Raw genomic sequence first — 18,924 nt, 5'->3', positions numbered from 1 at the left:
TCCTGTAGTTTAGCTTGTTATGGGCAGGGAATGTGTCTGCTATTTCTGTTGCATTGTACTCTCCCAAGTGTTCAGTACAGTGTTCTGTGCATAGCACGCATTCAGTAAATACCCTGATGGATTGATTTGTAAACTGGCTGCTGGGGATACCAAAGAAATTAAATCAAGTTTCACAGGCCCAAACTGCTATTCAAAATCCCTAAGGGACTCTAATGCACTTTAAAGGATGCTGGAATCTTACTTCCCCAAGGAACCTAGTCTCCTAGAACCCTCTCTCCTTTCCCTTGACTCTACGAAAAGATCTGCAATCCTACTGAACCTATGCATGGTAGCCAGGATGTGCACATCAACATTACAGCAGGAAAGCCTTTTACAGACATCGCAGAGGTGCACAAATGCTCTACGCTGCATTTTCACCTCAAAGATTACAGAATTATAGAATTATATGTTCTATAGATTATAGAGTTATAGAATCTGAGAAGGGATTGTTTTTTATTAGGTCAAATAACAGATGCTGTATTTTTTAAGATGACATGGAATTTCAAAGGAGCTCTGTGTAAATGGCATCTAGTAGAATTGAAACATTCTATATACTGGATTTATCGTCTTTAAAAGGTTTTGCCTGCAGCATGGGAAATGCCAGAGTTTAAGGGGAAATGTTCTGATGCATTTGGATCACTTCAAAGAATAGCTTCCTGTGGTATAGCTTGCCAATGAAGAATCCATTTGGCCGTTCTTGATTTTTAATTACCAGGAGTGAGAGAGAGTTGAGGGCAAAGAATATGAATGAAATACAGTTTATCGGTTCAGCCACAGAATTGCTTAAGTGAAAAGGAAAACGTATTTTTTTCCTTTCAGTGAGTTCAACTCATGCATACCCAAAGCTGGCTCCATACAGACCAGCAGGACAGCTCACTTCTCCGCCTTTGCTACTTTCTGTTTTGCTGAATATTTTATTCACTGCTATTGTGCAGATCTGGGCCTTCCTCTTTGTGAAACAGCAGTCTTGGTACTGTGAAGTGTATCACAACAGGTAAAAGATTCTTTTTCTTGGTGTTGGTCATAATCTGATCAATCAATCAGTCAATGGTATTTACTGAGTGCTTATTATGTGAAGGGCACTGTACTAAGCGCTTCGTCAAACCCAATGGCCAAGTAAAGTCTCTGAAGAATTAAGGATTGGACTATTGAACAAAATTGTTAATATCACCAGGTGGAAATACCTTAATGGAATGAAGGAAATTTACATATCTTTATTTGAATTTTAAAATAAACAGTCATTTCTGCTATAATGCATTAGTTGTACTTTAGAACTACCTCATGTTATGGAAAAAATGTATTTCAGTAGCTACTAATTCAGTGAGAAATAACATGGTAGGGAGAAGTTGGTTAAAAATATCACTAAGCAGATATTTTTAATGCAAATTCAAAAATGATTTTTGTATGCCTTACGTCCTGCCACTCGTGAGAATCAGCATGACTTGGTGGATAGAACACAGGCTTAGAAGTCAGAAGGACTTGGGTTGTAGTCCCAGCTCTGCCACATGTCCGCCAGTGGTTGCCTATCGACCTCCGCTCCAAACAAAAACTCCTCACTCTAGGCTTCAAGGCTCTCCATCACCTTGCCCCTTCCTACCTCTCCTCCCTTCTCTCTTTCTACCGCCCACCCCGCACGCTCCGCTCCTCTGCCGCCCACCTCCTCGCCGTCCCTTGGTCTCGCCTATCCCGCCGTCGACCCCTGGGTCACGTCCTCCCGCGGTCCTGGAACGCCCTCCCTCCTCACCTCCGCCAAACTGATTCTCTTTCCCTCTTCAAAACCTTACTTAAAAATCACCTCCTCCAAGAGGCCTTCCCAGACTGAGCTCCTCTTCCCCCTCTACTCCCTCTGCCATCCCCCCTTTACCTCTCCGCAGCTAAAGCCTCATTTTCCCCTTTTCCCTCTGCTCCTCCACCTCTCCCTTCCCATCCCCACAGCACTGTACCCGTCCGCTCAACTGTATATATTTTCGTTACCCTATTTATTTTGTTAATGAATTGTACATCGCCTTGATTCTATTTAGTTGCCATTGTTTTTACGAGATGTTCTTCCCCTTGACGCTGTTTAGTGCCATTGTTCTTGTCTGTCCGTCTCCCCCGATTAGACTGTAAGCCCGTCAAACGGCAGGGACTGTCTCTATCTGTTGCCGACTTGTTCATCCCAAGCGCTTAGTACAGTGCTCTGCACATAGTAAGCGCTCAATAAATACTATTGAATGAATGAATGAATGAATGACCCTGGGCAAGACACAACTTTTCTGGGCCTCATTTCCCTCATCTGTAAAATGGAGAATGCAAACCCAATGTGGGACAGGGACTGTGTCCACCCTGATTAACTTTTATCTAACTCAGAGCTTAGAACAGTGCTTTACCCATAGTAAGCACTTAACAAATATGATCATCATCATCGTCATGGTCAATTTATTGTTTTTTAAATACTATCAAGTTGTAAAACAAACAAAAAAACCCAAGAAAGCCAAGGTACTATACATTCTGTGTGTACAGGACAGATCCTGGAAAGTGTAGCAGTGTTATATCTTGATCTGTACATCTGTCTGTCTCACACACACACACATATAACTATTTCCTTCTATATCAAATCTGTAGGAGCCAGTTTGTGGATTGTGCTCTACCAGAACATATTTGTGTATATTGCCACTGTGCAATGTGTAAATTGTGTAAAAAAAAAAAGCATGTGCTAAAACACAACTGACAGTAATACAGAATCATAATAAAAATATGAATCAAATGGTTCTAGTCTTCTGAGGAATTCAGAATAAGCTCAAACTTGTTATTATACCCATGGAAGGACTTTAGAGACCCACTGTCTTGCTTTAAGGCAAGGCAATATTTAAGCTTGAAGAGACAGATGAAACTCTATCCTTACTTTTAAAGACCTAAGAGATTCCGCATTCTCCCTCAATAATTAATCCCGATGCTTAATAACCTTCTTAGTTAAGAAATATTTCCTTACATCCCCTAAGCTGAAGTATAATCTCATTTCTCATTCTATGCTTAGTGGAGATTTGGAGTAACTGGTTACCATTTTCTGCAAAATCTCTTTACCATTCTGAAGTTTATTATTCCTTCTCTTATCCAATTAGAAAATGAAACATGAGGAAATGTTACAAACTTATCTTTGCAATTTTTCGAACCCTCTACCAGTTCTCCATAAACCTATTTATATGTAATCCTAATACTGGACTCAGAATTCCACTGTTGGACTAGTCATGCCAGTAATAATGGCATCTATTATGGGCTTACTATTGTCAAGCACTGTTCTAAACTCTGGCGTAGATACAGGTTAATCAGGTTGGAGATAGTCCCTGTCCCGCATGGGGCTCCCAGCCTAAGTAGGAGGGAGAACAGGTATTGAATCCCTATTTAACAGATGAGGAAACTGAGGCACAGAGAAGTTAAGCAATTTGCCCAAAGTCAAACAGGAAGCAATTGGCAAAGTCAGAACTAGAACCCAAGTCCTCTGACTGCCTGGCCCATGCTTTTTATACTAGGCCCTACCGTTTTTCATTTTTCATTTCATGGAAAAAACTTACCTCATGAGTTTACAGACTTCCATCCAACAAACACAAGCCAGGCCCAGGGCCAGGCTTGCTTTTTCCCCTGTGGCATTATATTATTGATCATAATCATCTTATTTACCCAAAACCCCCAAAATTCTTCCTGCTTTTCTTACATGTAAGCAGTTCCCTCTCGTTTTATATTTACTTGGTTTGTTTTATCTCTTCAGGTGTATTATTATACACTGCTCCTAATTAAATATCAATCTGTTTGGACTTGACCACCTCTGTAATCAAAACACCATCACTCTGAATACAATTCTCCTTCAGCTGTTGATCATTTCCTATTCTAAGTCTTCACCAGCTATGAATTTTGTCAATATTGTTGGGGCTGCTTTCTACTTCACCATTCACAGATGTTAAATTCTACCATATCTATAGCTCTTTTCTGTGAAGCATCATTTGTTACAGTGATCCACTGATAACCACTATTTATGGCCCTCTTACCAGTTGAACATTCTTTAGTTGTGTGTTCTGGTCCACATTTTCCCAGTTTATCTATGAGTGTGTCATTGAGAAGGCCTTTCTGGAGTCAAAACAGATTGCATCTAATATTTGATTGATATAGTCGATGCTGTTAAAAGTACAAAAGGAACAGGAAGCTTGAAACCATATTTAAAGTGAATGGACATTAGCCTAAATAGCTCCTGAAATTAAAAATTAAAGCCTGCTCTATATTCTTAGATGAATTCTTAGAAAACCAAATTGAATTGTTTAAAATATACCTTCTGAAACTGCACTTTTAAAATATATGAGACTACTGACTTCATTACAGATACTGAAATGCTTCTTTGGCAATATTTCTAAGGATGGAAAGCATATTGATCATATAAGAATGATCCTCGAAGGAAGTGAGTTATTGTCTTATCATCAGCATCAGAATCACCCATCACAAAGTGGCAGAATTATTTCTATCAGTATATGTGCAATAAGCATCATAAAATGAAGACTGGCTTTTGTGATGTTTTGATTTATGATACTCAAATGATAGGTGGACTATCTTCAATTACATACTGTCAACAAATAGATCTGGCAGTATTTTTTTTCTTTTGCCTATTCCAAATAATCCCATCCTTCCATTTTGTTTTTGGCACACAGCTTTTTCCCCTCACTAGTTTCAAGGGGTGTTCACAGTGGGAAAATCTGCTCTCCTTAGAATTTAATTTCACTTGGGTCATTAGAACTTCAGTGTATTCTTTCTTGTGAAACTAGTGAGGTAAAATGAACGTAAACTAAATTTTTAAATAAAGAATATATGACTGCAAAAACACAAATATATACAATGGTTATTTGCTGAATTTTAAACAAGCCAATAAAAATGATTAGAAATACATGAAAGAAGAGAAACCCAGAAAATAAACAAAATCAACTGTCTCAATCCTTTATAGTTCTCTACAGTAGAGTTTAATGTAGCAGCAGCATGAGAGCAAAAGCTGCTCAAGTTCATTAGTGTTTCAGTATTTTTTGGAGATGTAAGAAAAGCACATTTTGCTTACGTATCAGTGGGACCAAAAGGGGTAAATCCTAATCCCCGTGTTTAGAATAGTTACACCCTGAAGAATGGAAATGAAAAGCGCCATAAGTGTTTATGATTCTTTTGCAGTGGGTGCTATTTGACAAATCAAAGTATTTACTCTGCAAATTCCAGCCTGGTCAGAAATTGGACAGGAAATGTGACTTGGGCTTCAGATCGCGTTCTAAGTTTTGAAAGTTCCACATTGTGGCCAATCACTACTATCAATTGCATTACTGTAGCATTCATTTTTTCTAAAGGAAGACCTTTCAGAAAACCCATCTACACTAACTGTAAGTATTCACTAAATTTCTGTTTTTCTTCCTTTCCTATCAAAGATGGGACATTGTTACATTGGGCAGGTAGACTAATGTAATGAAATCATAAGGACCATTTTGTGGAAGTTTAACTAGGACCACCAAAAATAACTTTTCCCAGGTGACAAGTGGGCACTGAAGGTGGAGAAAATTATCATAAGCAGTGGCTACAAGAAGTGGTTATATGGAAGGTGGCAAATTTAAGACAACTCCTCCTCCCTCCCCACCTCGCCATTGTTCAGATTATCCACCATCCCTTCCCTGTTCAGGCATGACTTCATTTTTACTCAGGCTATGCAGTGAGAGAAAAGAGCTGTGTAACCTATACCCAGAGTTAAAGGTGTGAACTCATCTTGGTCCCCTTTCCAACTTGCTCTAACACTACCCCAAGGCAGAAGGCACTGTGGTAACCACTTAAGCCGACAGTGATGCCACATGCATTCACTTTAGGCATACAGCTCCTCCCAGGCGTCTGCCTCACTGAGAGGGGGACACACATCCCAAAAAAATGGGTGTGGGGTTGGTTTTGGCTGCTGACAATCAGCACACAGTAATCCAGGAACTGGAACTGTACTTTTGGGAGACCTTTGGGACCCGCTTCCTCCATTCTTTCCACAGTGTGGCCCCTAAGCCTTGGGAACCCCATCCAGAGCCACACCAGTTTATCTGTGTGACCAAACTGGCAGATTAAAAAACCAAAAAACTAGTGTGCTGCTCAAGAAATTTCCAGCTAACTTTCAGTCCCGGGCCACCTAAATCAGCATGGCATGGTGGATAGAGCACAGGCCTTGAAATCAGAAAGTCATGAATTCTAATTCCAGCTCTGCCACTTGCCTGCTGTGTGACCTGGGGCAAATCATTTCACTTCTCTGTGCCTCAGATATCTCATCTGCAAAATGATTAAGCAGATTAACTTGTATGTACTCCAGAGGTTAAATAGTGCCTGGCACCCAGTAAGAGCTTAACAAATACCATAAAAAATGATTTAAGTGTAGCTGGGTATTAGGTACCTTAGAATCCGTTATAATAATTCTTCAAATAGAAGAGTTAGTAGATGGTGATGACCAGCTGTTCTCCATTTACACTGATATAACAAGAGGAACTAGACACTCGTTTCCTAATTAGGAGGGTAAACACAAAAATAGATTACTGAAAGGATGTGGGAACTTTTCTCTGGAGGTTTTTCAAATATAGGCCACTTCGATTTTAGATTGTGGGTTCTCCACCACATGGTTCTCTTTGTTCCCTCTCCACCACAGGAAAATAGCTGGTGTTATATGAAAGCAAGGTAAATATAATCAAAAGAGCTCAGTTGAAAGAAGGGCCACAAAAAAGCATCTGGTTGTTCCAAATAAGCCTAAATCATATCCAAAGGTAGTAGACCCAGGGGTTTAGTTTTAAAACAAAGACAGAGCAAAGATTTAAAATTTAATCTAAGTCCCCTTTCTTAAACTTCATGCATTTCACAATCTCCAAGTGCACTAAATTTAGATTTCTTAATCATACAAGCTTTGGAAGGGACTATACTTACCAGGTTCAGCCATGATATGGAGAACATAACAAAGCATCCAAAAGGAAAAGAAACCTTTTCCTCTCCTGAATTTATAAGCTCTGTCCATCTTGCTGATTGGCTGAATTTTTCCTCAGCTCCTATAGGCTAGGCCTGCCTCTTCCAGGAAGGTTTCAATCTTCCAGAGGATTCTAAGAAAGGTAGTTCTGCAGGATTCTGGTAAATGTAGTTTTCAGTAAAGGAAAGGTTACAAAAATGAGTTTAGGGTACTTCTTGGGTATATTTTCACCTTCATGGAGACCTGAATATTCACCCAAATAGTTATAAAATCACTTTTTAATGATTATCTTCAAAGGTTCAACTTCACTGCTAAGTTTCATGCAATCTTTAGGTATTATATATAATTTTAACAGTAATATTATTGTTGAACCTTGTTCCATAAAAATCCCTAGAACTAATCTACATCTATATAAAATAGAGGCAGTGTTGTTTTCATCAATGAGAATATTCAGTATAGAATTAACCTAGCCATCTGAAAGGGTTTAGGAATATTTCTGCCAGAAGGCTGATGAGTGGTCTTGGTGACCTCTTTATTGGTAACATGATGTTCACATGGTTGGGGTCAACAAAAGCAACCAATTGCCCTACTTTTCTGGTTTCATCTGCAAGCACATCTGGTGATAATATTTATATTTCTAGGCTTGCAAGGAGCAGTTTTGTGAGTCTCTTGGTCTTTACACATTATGTACTGCCTACTAAAATAGGCATTGCTTGGGTCAATGCTAAAGTTTGCCCCTGTTTTTCCTATTTAATAGGATTATTAATAATAATGGCATTTCTTAAACACTTACTACATGTCAAACAGTGTACTAACTGCTAAGGTAGATTAAAGATAAACACTTTGGGCACAGTTCCTAACATACCTGGGGCTCACAGTTTAAGGATGAAACTGTTCTGTTTTCTTTGGAGTTTCATCTCCAAATCACACTGAGACTGTGAGCCCCATAAGGGATAGGGACCGTGTCCAACCCGATTGGCTTTTATCCACCCCAGGAATTAATACAGTTCCTGGCACATAGTAAGTGCTCAACAAATACCACAACTATTTTTTATTATATATTCATTCAATCATATTTATTGAGCACTTATTATGTGCAGAACATCAGACTAAGTGCTTGGGAAAGTAAAATACAACAATAAACAGTGACATTTCCTGACCACAAAAAGCTAAAGGTCTATCAATACAAATCAATAAAATTACAGATAGGTACATAAGTACTTAGAAGCTGGGAGGGGGGACAGAGCTAAGGGATAAATAAAATTACAGATACGTACATAAATGCTTTGGGGCTGGGGTGGGGGAGAGCAAATGGCACAAGTCAGGGAGATGCAGAAGAGAGTGGGAGATGAGGAAAAAGGAACTGAGTATTTAAGTAACTTGCCCCAAATCACACCACAGGCAAGTGTGGAGCTGGGGTTAGAATTAAGCATCCCTATTTCTCAGGCCTGTGCTGTTTCCACTAGCCCATACTGCTCTTTTCTGTATTCGCTTGGGTGTCCTTCTGTCCTGTGTTTGTAGCACTTGTTTTAGTAAGGCTTGTTCTGCAACATAAGCAAGCTACTTACTTCCCTGAATCCTACCTCTTCACCAATCATTTGGGTCTAATACTAGGGGCTATATTTTAATGTACTGTTGAATGTCCATTTAAACCTGCATAAATGAGGTTGGATTTGAGGGTAGATTTTAGGAAGAATAAATAATCTAGCTGTGGAACATATTAGAATTCTAGAATTGCAGTACTAAGGTAATGTTGTACTCTGTGATCCTGGTTAATTCCATAAGATATAAAATCACTAAAGTATTTTATATGACTGAATGAAAATTAATATTTCTTCAGTTAATATTAAATGTGCTAACCTTTTGAAGTTATGAGTCTTGAAAAGCTAATCTTATATAACATTTTGGTCTTTAATTATAGAGCTATAGAAAGCTAAAGAAACTATGATTCCTTGGGTGTAATTGGGTAATAGATCACTTAGAGACAGATACAAAGAATCTTCAAATAGAATAGCTAATGTTTAAAAAATTAGTTTTAATGAAGTTTCATTCTGAAAGGACATACGTACAAATCCCTAAAATGAAAACAAAATATATGGATCCATCTATCTCAGATTATTAAAAAATGTAACTAACAAAATTTCCTTTAGGCTAAAAATATTTATCTGAGTTTATAGCATAGTGTTTTTGGTTTTGTATTGCTACTGTAACTTTCTTTCTTAAACTTTTTCTTTGGATATAGTTGTCATTTATTATTTTTAGTTATTGAAAATCAGATAAATGATAGAAAACAGACATTACAAAAACCCATCTAGAAACTTTACATAATTCAATTAAGACTAGCATCTTTTAACAAGTCCTGTGTTCTCTGTTTTCACTCTCCTGACAGATGGTTGCATTTTTGTGCCACTTTCTTTAGAGAAAAATATGGGGGGAAATACAGATTTATGGTACTATGGCTAGATTAATTCTATACTGAATATTCTCACTGTTGAAAACAACATTACCTCTATTTTATATAGATGTAGATTAGTTCTAAGGATTTTATGGAACAGGTTCAGCAATAATATTACTGTTAAAATTATAAACAATACCCATAGATTGCATGAAATTTAGCAGTTAAGTTGAACCTTTTAAGACAATTATTAAAAAGTGATTTTATAAAGTTTTTCATCCTAATTTCATTTCTTTTATAGTAAAAGATGTTTTCTTTATGGGTCTGTGTAATGCAGGAGAATATAATCAATGATCTTGGAAAGTGCTCTAGCAGTGAATGCTAAATGAAAATGCTTTTGGTATCCAAAGATTTAAAGAGCCATCAACTCTTGTTTCCCCAGATATATTTTCATTTCTGTTGACAGCTGCATTGGGTCTTACGATTTTCATTTATTTTACTGACAATCAAGTGGTATTTGGTGCAATGCAGGTAAGCATTATGCTGAAAAGTAAATTACAGGCAATTTGAAATGTCATTGAAAGAAACTTTGAACAGTAGTTTGACAGCCATTTATCACTCTGAAATACTGGCCACGCTTACTTTGGTCAGGCATGCTTTTCCAAAGGACTTTTTCCTATGAAAATTCTGGATTATACTTAAAATCTGCATGGGGCAAATCACAAAACTGGTGTGAAGCTAATATTAGCGGGGATTGTGCTGGATAATAAAACAAGTGTTGAAAGCCTGGTACCACTAGGATCACCTCCGACTTGATCCTGGAAACCATACAGTTCATGCACCTGCTTAAATTTCAGGCAGTCTAACCCTAATGCCAACTGAGGGACTTCAAAGCAATCCCCAGAGTCAAACATCAGCAGGTGTAGGGAAAAATCAACTGTTCATTAGGTAGGCTCTAGTGCTAATCAGGCATTTGCCCCATAGCCAATCTCACAGAAAAAAAGGAAGTACTCTAAACTAATGTCTTACAGTCTCTCTATGTTGAAATGCAATTGGAAAAAGTATGAAATCCTCCTAATACTGGTTAGGTAACATGTTACACATCATTAGGGCCACTGAGGCACATGAGTTGCTCAGGTTTGCCTCATTCAGTCGCTGTTGGACATGGCTTAGTATTTTTACATGTTGATTATATATTAAAACATTTATTCCACTTGTATTTTCTATCTTTTAAAAAGCGATATGTCAAATAAGATACATGTGGCTAAGGGTTCACATGTGCCAAACAAATTGAAAAATATCTTATGGCTTTGAAATGAGACTTTCTCTTAATTCAACTTTTAAAATGAAATTCCACACGTAAAGGGGGGAAAAAAATCCAAGCTGGAAGTTTGAGTCTAGCAATTTCAGAGTCTAGTTTTGGGCAGCTAAAGTTTTACTACTATCAGCATGTTTTTCAATTTAGTGTTACCATGACAGGTCTGAACTGTTTTGTTCTATGGGAGTTCTTGAGGATCAAATTATTGTTTCCATCCAGAGAAAGAGGGAAATGAGGCCTCATAGGTAACAAAGTGACCCTGAAATAGGAGGGATATGAACTTATTATTTTGGGTGATTAAACAACCTTTTTTTTTCCTGGCAGTTAATTCCAACTAGGGCTACATGGCGAGTTTCTGTGTTGGGGTCTACCATGGTCCATTTCTGTGTGGCGTTCTTGGTAGAAGTAAGTGAATCTCTGATTTTTGAATAAAACCAAAACCTTCTTGGGAGAAGTCTGGGTTTTTGGTGAACTGTTTTATTCTTCCTCATTCTTTAAAATGATAGTTTTTGAAAAATGATTTTTTTAATAATCACATTTTCTTGGATCTATCCATATTAAAGAAATACATTTACTCAGTGCCCTTTTGGTTTAGAATGCATTGACCCTTCCTCCAAATACTCCACCATAATGTCTGTGCAAAAACACAGCAAATCGGTTTATCTAAATGCCAACAGCCTTGCTTTAGGTCAATCCAGTTTACTCTTCCTTTTCAAGTTTCACTATAATGGGGTCCAGATTTATAATGGGGAGCAAACCTGGGGTGACAATGTCTTCTTTGACTGGAAGGTCAGTCAATACTTTGCCTGACCTCCTCCTCTGCCGCCCACCTCCTCACCGTCCCTCGGTCTCGCCTATCCCGCCGTCGACCCCTGGGTCACGTCCTCCCACGGTCCTGGAATGCCCTCCCTCCTCACCTCCGCCAAACTGATTCTCTTTCCCTCTTCAAAACCTTACTTAAAAATCACCTCCTCCAAGAGGCGTTCCCAGACTGAGCTCCTCTTCCCCCTCTACTCCCTCTGCCATCCCCCCTTTACCTCTCCACAGCTAAAGCCTCATTTTCCCCTTTTCCCTCTGCTCCTCCACCTCTCCCTTCCCATCCCCACAGCACTGTACTCGTCCGCTCAACTGTATATATTTTCGTTACCCTATTTATTTTGTTAATGAATTGTACATCGCCTCGATTCTATTTAGTCGCCATTGTTTTTACGAGATGTTCTTCCTCTTGACGCTGTTTAGTGCCATTGTTCTCGTCTGTCCGTCTCCCCCGATTAGACTGTAAGCCCGTCAAACGGCAGGGACTGTCTCTATCTGTTGCCGACTTGTTCATCCCAAGCGCTTAGTACAGTGCTCTGCACATAGTAAGCGCTCAATAAATACTATTGAATGAATGAATACTTTCACTTAGGAAAGATGACCACATTAGTACTATGGTCTCAGGGAAAGAGCTAGGGCAAAGACTTGTCTTCTATTGTGAAGCATCCTGTATTTATTCAACACTAAATTGGGAATTCATAATAATTGGGACCAAGGCTTTACTGCAAAGAAAGTACAATAAGTTCTACAAATACTGTATTTTACTGTAAATTTAGAGCAGATACCCCTGCAGGGAAGTGGAAACACTGGAATCACTGTAATGAAAGGGTGATTTAGAAAAATGGATGACAGAGAGCAAAAAGAAGGAAGCAGTTGTAGAAATAAAATCTGACTGGAGATTTTAATGAACTTCCTGCTGGGCAGAAAGAGGAGACAAAGAGGAGGATGAGAGGAAACAAAGAAAAGAGGAAGAGGAAAAGGTATAAAACAAGGAGAGAGGAAAGAGAAAGGAAGACGAGAGGAAAGGGAGAACAAGAAATTGAACAGAATAAAGATATAGAATCATCCCTTTCTTCCACTTCACGCTGAATCATCGAGCTTTCCAATTCCCCCCTGAACACCAGAATAATGAAGGAGGAAAGAAAGCTCCCGCTTTTCTTTTGACTCTTCCTCCCTCGGTCAACCTCATGGCCTAGGGGAAAGAGGTAAGGGCCTGGGAATCAGAGGACATGGGTTCTATTTCCAGATCTGCCACGTCTGCTGTGTGACCTTGGGAAAGTCACGTAACTTCTCTGTGCCTCATTTAACTTACCTGTGAATTGGGGATTAATACTGGGATTCTCACGTGGGACAGGGACTGTGTCCAACCTAAGTACCTTGCATCTACCCCAGTGCTTAGAATAGTGTTTGGTCCATAGTAAGTGCTTAACGAATATCACAATTATTATTATTACTTCCCTAACTACTTGTTATTTACTTCCCAAAGTAATGCCTGAGAGTGAATCACAAGCTGCTACACTATGTGAATTCTGCCTTTACAGCTTGATGTTTGCTATGAGTAAGAATGGAACATATAAAATCATTACTCTGTACAACAGGGATGCACACCTTTTCATTCATGCAGACGGATCTTTTCCTTTCCCTCTTCCTTTCCCTTCCTTGCCAGAAATTGGAGAGAGATTTCTGGACATTCAGTTCCGCCTTCCATCCTTTGCCTCAGAGGTCTTTAAACATAATTCTTGGGATCATTAGAAGAAGAGCATGGGCCCAGTGGGTTGGTTAGAGTGATGAAGGAGAAATATAATATAAATACTGGGAACAGTAAAAGCTCCCCTAGCTGTGCTTCTTACCTCAAGAGTTAGCTCTCTGGTGAAAAAGCAAACTAGGCTGGTGTGCTTCTAACTTGGACAAAAGGTGTCCTTCCTGTATTTGGGTCATTGTCCACTCAAAGCCTTCAGCTTTTCATTTTCTAATCCAATGTCCCCTGTCCGAATATCAAGTTGGCTGTTATAATCTGACTCCTTTCATATGTTTCCAGAGAAGAACATTTTACAAATTATGAAAATTCTGATTTAAACTGGGTAACTCTACTCCTCGGGTCATCAGTGTAGTTCAAAGGAAATGAAAAGCATTTTGTCCATTAGTGTGAGTAAATAAACTTGGTTTTTCAGGATGCTATCCTTCAAAACAGATCATTCTGGCTGATGATCAAGAAGCGGTTTAGATTCTACTCTGAAAGCCGATACAGAAAGTGGCAGAGGAAGTTGGCACAGGACCCAAACTGGCCTCCCACAAACAGAACAGATTACTCGGGAGATGACAAGAATGGATTCTACAGCAACCCAGCCTATGAACACACCGAGCAGACTGACATGCTGAAACCACCATTCGTAGGCCCGGAAACAGAAGGTCATTTTTGGACCAGGCTTTAATCAATTTATTAATTTAGAGTAAAAATGAATATTGTGCTTCATAATAAACATAATAATTATTATTTTTATTATTATGGTATTTGTTAAGCACTTACTCTGTGCCGAGCACAGATCTAAGTGCTGAGGTAAATACATGTTAGGTTGGGTACAGTCCCTGTCCCACATAGGGCTCACACTCTTAATCCTTATTATACAGTGAGGTAACTGAGGCCCAGAGAAGTTAGGTGAGTTGCCCAAGATCACACAAAAGACATGTGGTGGATTCAGGATTAGAACCAGTTTCTTCTCACTCCCAGATCCATGTTCTATCCACTAAGCCATGCTGCAACCAATCTATGAACATTTTAATATTAAATGTGAAAAGTATAATAATAATAATAATGTTGGTATTTGTTAAGCGTTTACTATGTGCCGAGCACTGTTCTAAGCGCTGGGGTAGACATAGGGGAATCAGGTTGTCCCACGTGGGGCTCACAATCTTAATCCCCATTTTACAGATGAGGGAACTGAGGCACAGAGAAGTTAAGTGACTTGCCCACAGTCACACAGCCGACAAGTGGCAGAGCTGGGATTCGAACTCATGAGCCCTGACTCCAAAGCCCATGCTCTTTCCACTGAGCCACGCTGCTTCTCCACTTCTCAAGGATCCTTGAAGCATTTCCTTACCACTAGACTGTAAGCTCTTTGAGGGCAAGGATCACAACTATTAACTGTATTATATTATCCCAAGCATTTACTACAGTGCTCTGCATGGAGTAAATGCTCAATAAATTGCTTGATCCATTGATTACTGTATTAAGCCTAACAATATATAATATAAAAATAATTTGTTTACACCCATGTGATGGTCAGTCCAACTACCCCCCACACTCAGGATGGGGAAAAAGGAATCCATGAAGGGTTACTTACTGATCCCCTTCCCTGAGGAAAGTGTGATTAATGCATTACATGACAGGATTTGGAGCCAAGCAGAAGGAAAGCCTGGGGAGGAAGTAGGAGGGCCATGAGTTGTCAAAGAACTTTGACCATCTTGAGGCAAGAGTTCGTGTGTGTCTGGGAGAGCAGTAGAGAGAGACCGCTGGTGGCTGATTCTTGGGACACAAGGTGGGATTAAAGATGATCCTGGGTGAGGAAACTCTGAAGATTTAGATTCCAGAACTGAGACTCCAGAGAAGAGAGGCTCTTGCCCCTGAGAGGAAGAAATGACACATAGCTATTCTGGCAACTGAAGACCTGGAAAGGCTGAACCTGGAACTTGGGATGCCCCAAGAGAAGAGGAGAAAGGACCAGTGGAATGTATGTGCTGGGATCTGGAAAGTACAGGGAGGGAGTCCTGGGGGAGAAAGTGTTAGAGATAGGGAAAGGCAGTTTGAACTGGAATTTGGCATTACTGTTATCAAATTGAGAATATTAGTAAACAATATTGAGGCATCGATGTTGGTGTCTGCCTGTGGTTAAGGCTGGAGGAGAAGTTCTGGGTGCTGGGGAGATGTGTGGGCTTGGGAAGCTATGGAAGGGAATGCTTTCTCCATGAGCTTTCTATAACCCACACTGAGGATGGGAGTGTCCAGTGATCCCCTTGCCTTCAGGGACATTCCTGGGTTTCAGTTGAGGGGTTGCAGCATATAGAGAAGTGCAGGGACTTGGGCTAGACAAAGCAGAGGTCCCAAAACTGCCAACTGGGGAATAATAATTTGGTATTTTGTTAAGCGCTTATTATGTGCAGAGCACTGTTCTAAGCGCTGCGGTAGATATAGGGTAATCAGGATGTCCCACGTGAGGCTCAGAGTTAATCCCCATTTTACAGATAAGGTATCTGAGGCACCGAGAAGTGAAGTGACTTGCCCAAGGTCACACAGCTGACAAGTGGCAGAGCCGGGAGTCGAACCCATGACCTCTGACTCCAAAGCCCAGGCTCTTTCCACTGAGCCACGTGGGGAAGGTCCCTCTAGACTATAAGCTTATTGTGGAAAGGGAACATGCCTACCAAGTCTGTTACATTGTATTCGTCCAAGCACTTAGTACAGTGCTCTGCATAGGAAGTTCTCATTCAATATGATTGATTGATTGATTGATTGATTGGAAGAACTGAGGACTTTTTAGGATCCAGCATAAGCTAACAAAAGATCAAGATGTCTTAAAGTGGCCCCAGCTGCCTATCCTTCTCCACATCAAGCAGAAATTTTAAGCTTTTATTTATTCACTCCCATGGAGTCAAGCACAGCTTCATATAAAAGTCCTACTGATTCGTGTGAACCACACCTTCATATGCATTCCAAAATGTTTCTACTTAATTTAATATATTTTTTTTCTTTAGTTGATCAAATTACCTTAACTTCAACTTCACATAAATACAGTTCAATAAAGTTCCCACCCCAGCTGATCAAAAATTGTATTAAGGTCATCTGGCTTTTTTTTTTGTCTTATCTTGTGTGGCCTCCAAATTACTAAGAATAGTCTTTCAATTTGGTATGTCTATTTTCTTCAGAGGAAAGTTCTTTGGTCATTCGTGACCATATTGTGTTAATTATGATCAGCTCAAACATAATACTGAAAATTAAAAAAAAATTACTGCAGCCTGCTGATAGTGGCCTACTAAAAAAAGAAACAATGTAGAAAACCAAAGAGCATAGAAGAAATGTATTCAAAAGCAAAATCAATGCATGATTAGAAGGTAAATTGGCTTTATCTCTGGAAATGTTTTGAAAACTCTTTATCACCCTGTTTTCATCATCATTCACTTATTAGAGCAGTATTCTATTTAGAACTCAAATCTTTTATGACTTCTGGTTGGTACACACTTGGAATGAAATTTTGTACATGAAGGATAATCATTATTCAATGTAGAAAAATAACTAAATGCCTAGGTGAAACTCTAATTCATATGCCTGAGACAACAACTGGATATGACCACATACTGAATTTCTTCTCCCTTGAAATAGTCAGGCTAGAAAAATATTTCACAATTGGATTTCTCCCCCAGCTATGTTCAACATTTCTTTCTGAATCATATTTAAATGGTTCTTCCTGCATTTCCAAAGTGCAAAATAATCACCGTTGTGCAAGAAGAAAAGACACAGCTTTCTCTTACCAGAGTTTCGAATATACAAGCTTAATAGTAGAACAAACTTTTTGTCTATGAGAATGTACCTGCTGACTAACATGGGTTGTTGTGATTTTATATCAATCTACTATTGACCATTTTAGCGACCATATTCTTGCTCACCACACTCATTGTCTGCTGTGTAATCCTAGGCAAGTCAGTTAACTTCTCTGTGCTTCAATTATTTCATCTGTAAAATGGGGATTAAGACTGTGAGCTCCATGTGGGACAGAGACTGTGTCTAACCTGATTATCTTTATCTACCCCAGTGCTTAGTACTGTGCCTGGCCCATTGTAAACACAACAAATACCATTAAACAAACAACCATAAAATTTGCATTATTGCACACTCCTGCAGGTCATCTGAACCGCTCCCATAGTGAAGACTAAATGAAAGTGGGCTTAATCCAATTTTGGTTTTTGCCGAATTGTGTTCCACATTTTCCTCCCAATTTCATTTGTTATTTGCATTTTTGCATTTAATCATACCTTCAAAGAAAAAGAAGCACTGTCAAACCCAGTGGCACTAATTGCTCTTAGTCTGTAATAAAAAATGAAATCTACAATTTAAGCCTTATACCACCCCATTCACCTAATATGAATTAGATGAACTTTATGAGTAAATGGATTATTTTGAGCTTCATTTGATCAAAGAAATGAATTCATATTAAAACTGATAGAACATGCTGCATCTTTAAGGCTGTTTCTATATTAAGGTAGATAGCATATTTTATTCACTGTGAATATAGAAAACATATAATTGAGGCATATGATTTGGGTTCATTACTGTCACAGTATCTGTGATTGAGTTTTCTAATAAAAACTGAATCATTTCATGTTTCAATTCCAAGATCCTAAACATAAACAATAGTTTTCATCAGGGAATGTATATAAAAGTTAAACAATACTTAAATCAATTTTTTCTTTCCCATTTTTCCATATTCATGGACTTTGGCACACCTCTGGAATTTCAAACATGAAGTTGTAGCAACTTTTCTTAGTGAAGGAGTGTGTTTTCATGACCACATTTGGGTTGTTAATGAATTAATTCAGCTATTCCATCCTTTGTAGCATGCCAATATGAATTCGTGTGACTGCATTAGTAATGAAATCGGCGCTATTCTGGGCACATTATCTCTTATATGGAGAGAGAACAACGGAAGCAACAATGCTTTCAGAGATATTAACTAGCCACTCTGGGAAAATTAATGGATATGAATAGACAGTTACCTTATTTTTAAATAGGAAAAAGAAATAATAATATTAATGGTATTTTTTAAGCGCTTACTATGTGTCAGGCACCATTCTAAACGCTGGGGTCGATACAAGCAAATCTGGTTGGATAGTCTTTGTCCATATGGGACTCAAAATCTCAATCCCTATTTTACAGATGAGCTAACAGAGATGAGCACAGAGAAGTGAAAAAACTTTTCCAAGTCACACAGCAGACAAGTGGAGGAATTGGGATTAGTCTCCTAGTTCCCTGCTATATCCACTATGCCAAGCTGTTTCTCACAAGAAATGGGTAGAAATGAAATTTCTATGTAGAATAAAATTCCGTAAATTGTTCTATATTAAAGTACAGAACACTTACTGACCCATAAAAAGGTTTTGTCAAGACAGTCTTTCCCCAGTTATCAAACAGGTATCTAAAGCAGGTTTAACTATTATGGTAAAACGCCAACTAAAAATACAATATTCCTTTTCTCCACTTTTAAAAAAATCACCACTCTTAATAGTGTGAAGACTGTCTGCCACATTAATTATTAACTAAGCAGCATGGTCTATTGTGAAACACACAGGGCTGGGAATGAAATCAATCAATGATGTCTATTGAGCTCTTACTCT

The 18,924-nt window shown here is 38.8% G+C and overlaps 1 protein-coding gene across 1 annotated transcript in view; it reads left to right on the top strand.

Moving 5' to 3' along the window:
• Positions 1–13,977, top strand: part of ATP13A5 (ATPase 13A5) — an 85,434-nt gene extending 71,457 nt beyond the window's left edge. The window contains exons 26-30 of the mRNA XM_029069488.2: positions 859–1,033; positions 5,218–5,420; positions 9,850–9,938; positions 11,050–11,130; positions 13,713–13,977. Of these exons, the coding sequence (XP_028925321.1) occupies positions 859–1,033; positions 5,218–5,420; positions 9,850–9,938; positions 11,050–11,130; positions 13,713–13,973 (809 nt within the window). The 3' untranslated portion in view covers positions 13,974–13,977. The remainder of the gene's footprint in view (positions 1–858; positions 1,034–5,217; positions 5,421–9,849; positions 9,939–11,049; positions 11,131–13,712) is intronic.
• The last annotated feature ends 4,947 nt before the right edge of the window (positions 13,978–18,924 follow it).

Source organism: Ornithorhynchus anatinus, chromosome 7 (genome assembly GCF_004115215.2).
Source record: "Ornithorhynchus anatinus isolate Pmale09 chromosome 7, mOrnAna1.pri.v4, whole genome shotgun sequence".
NCBI lineage: Eukaryota > Metazoa > Chordata > Mammalia > Monotremata > Ornithorhynchidae > Ornithorhynchus > Ornithorhynchus anatinus.
The sequence above is the reverse complement of the archived record's forward strand: the minus strand, read 5'-3'. Positions and strand labels throughout refer to the sequence as shown.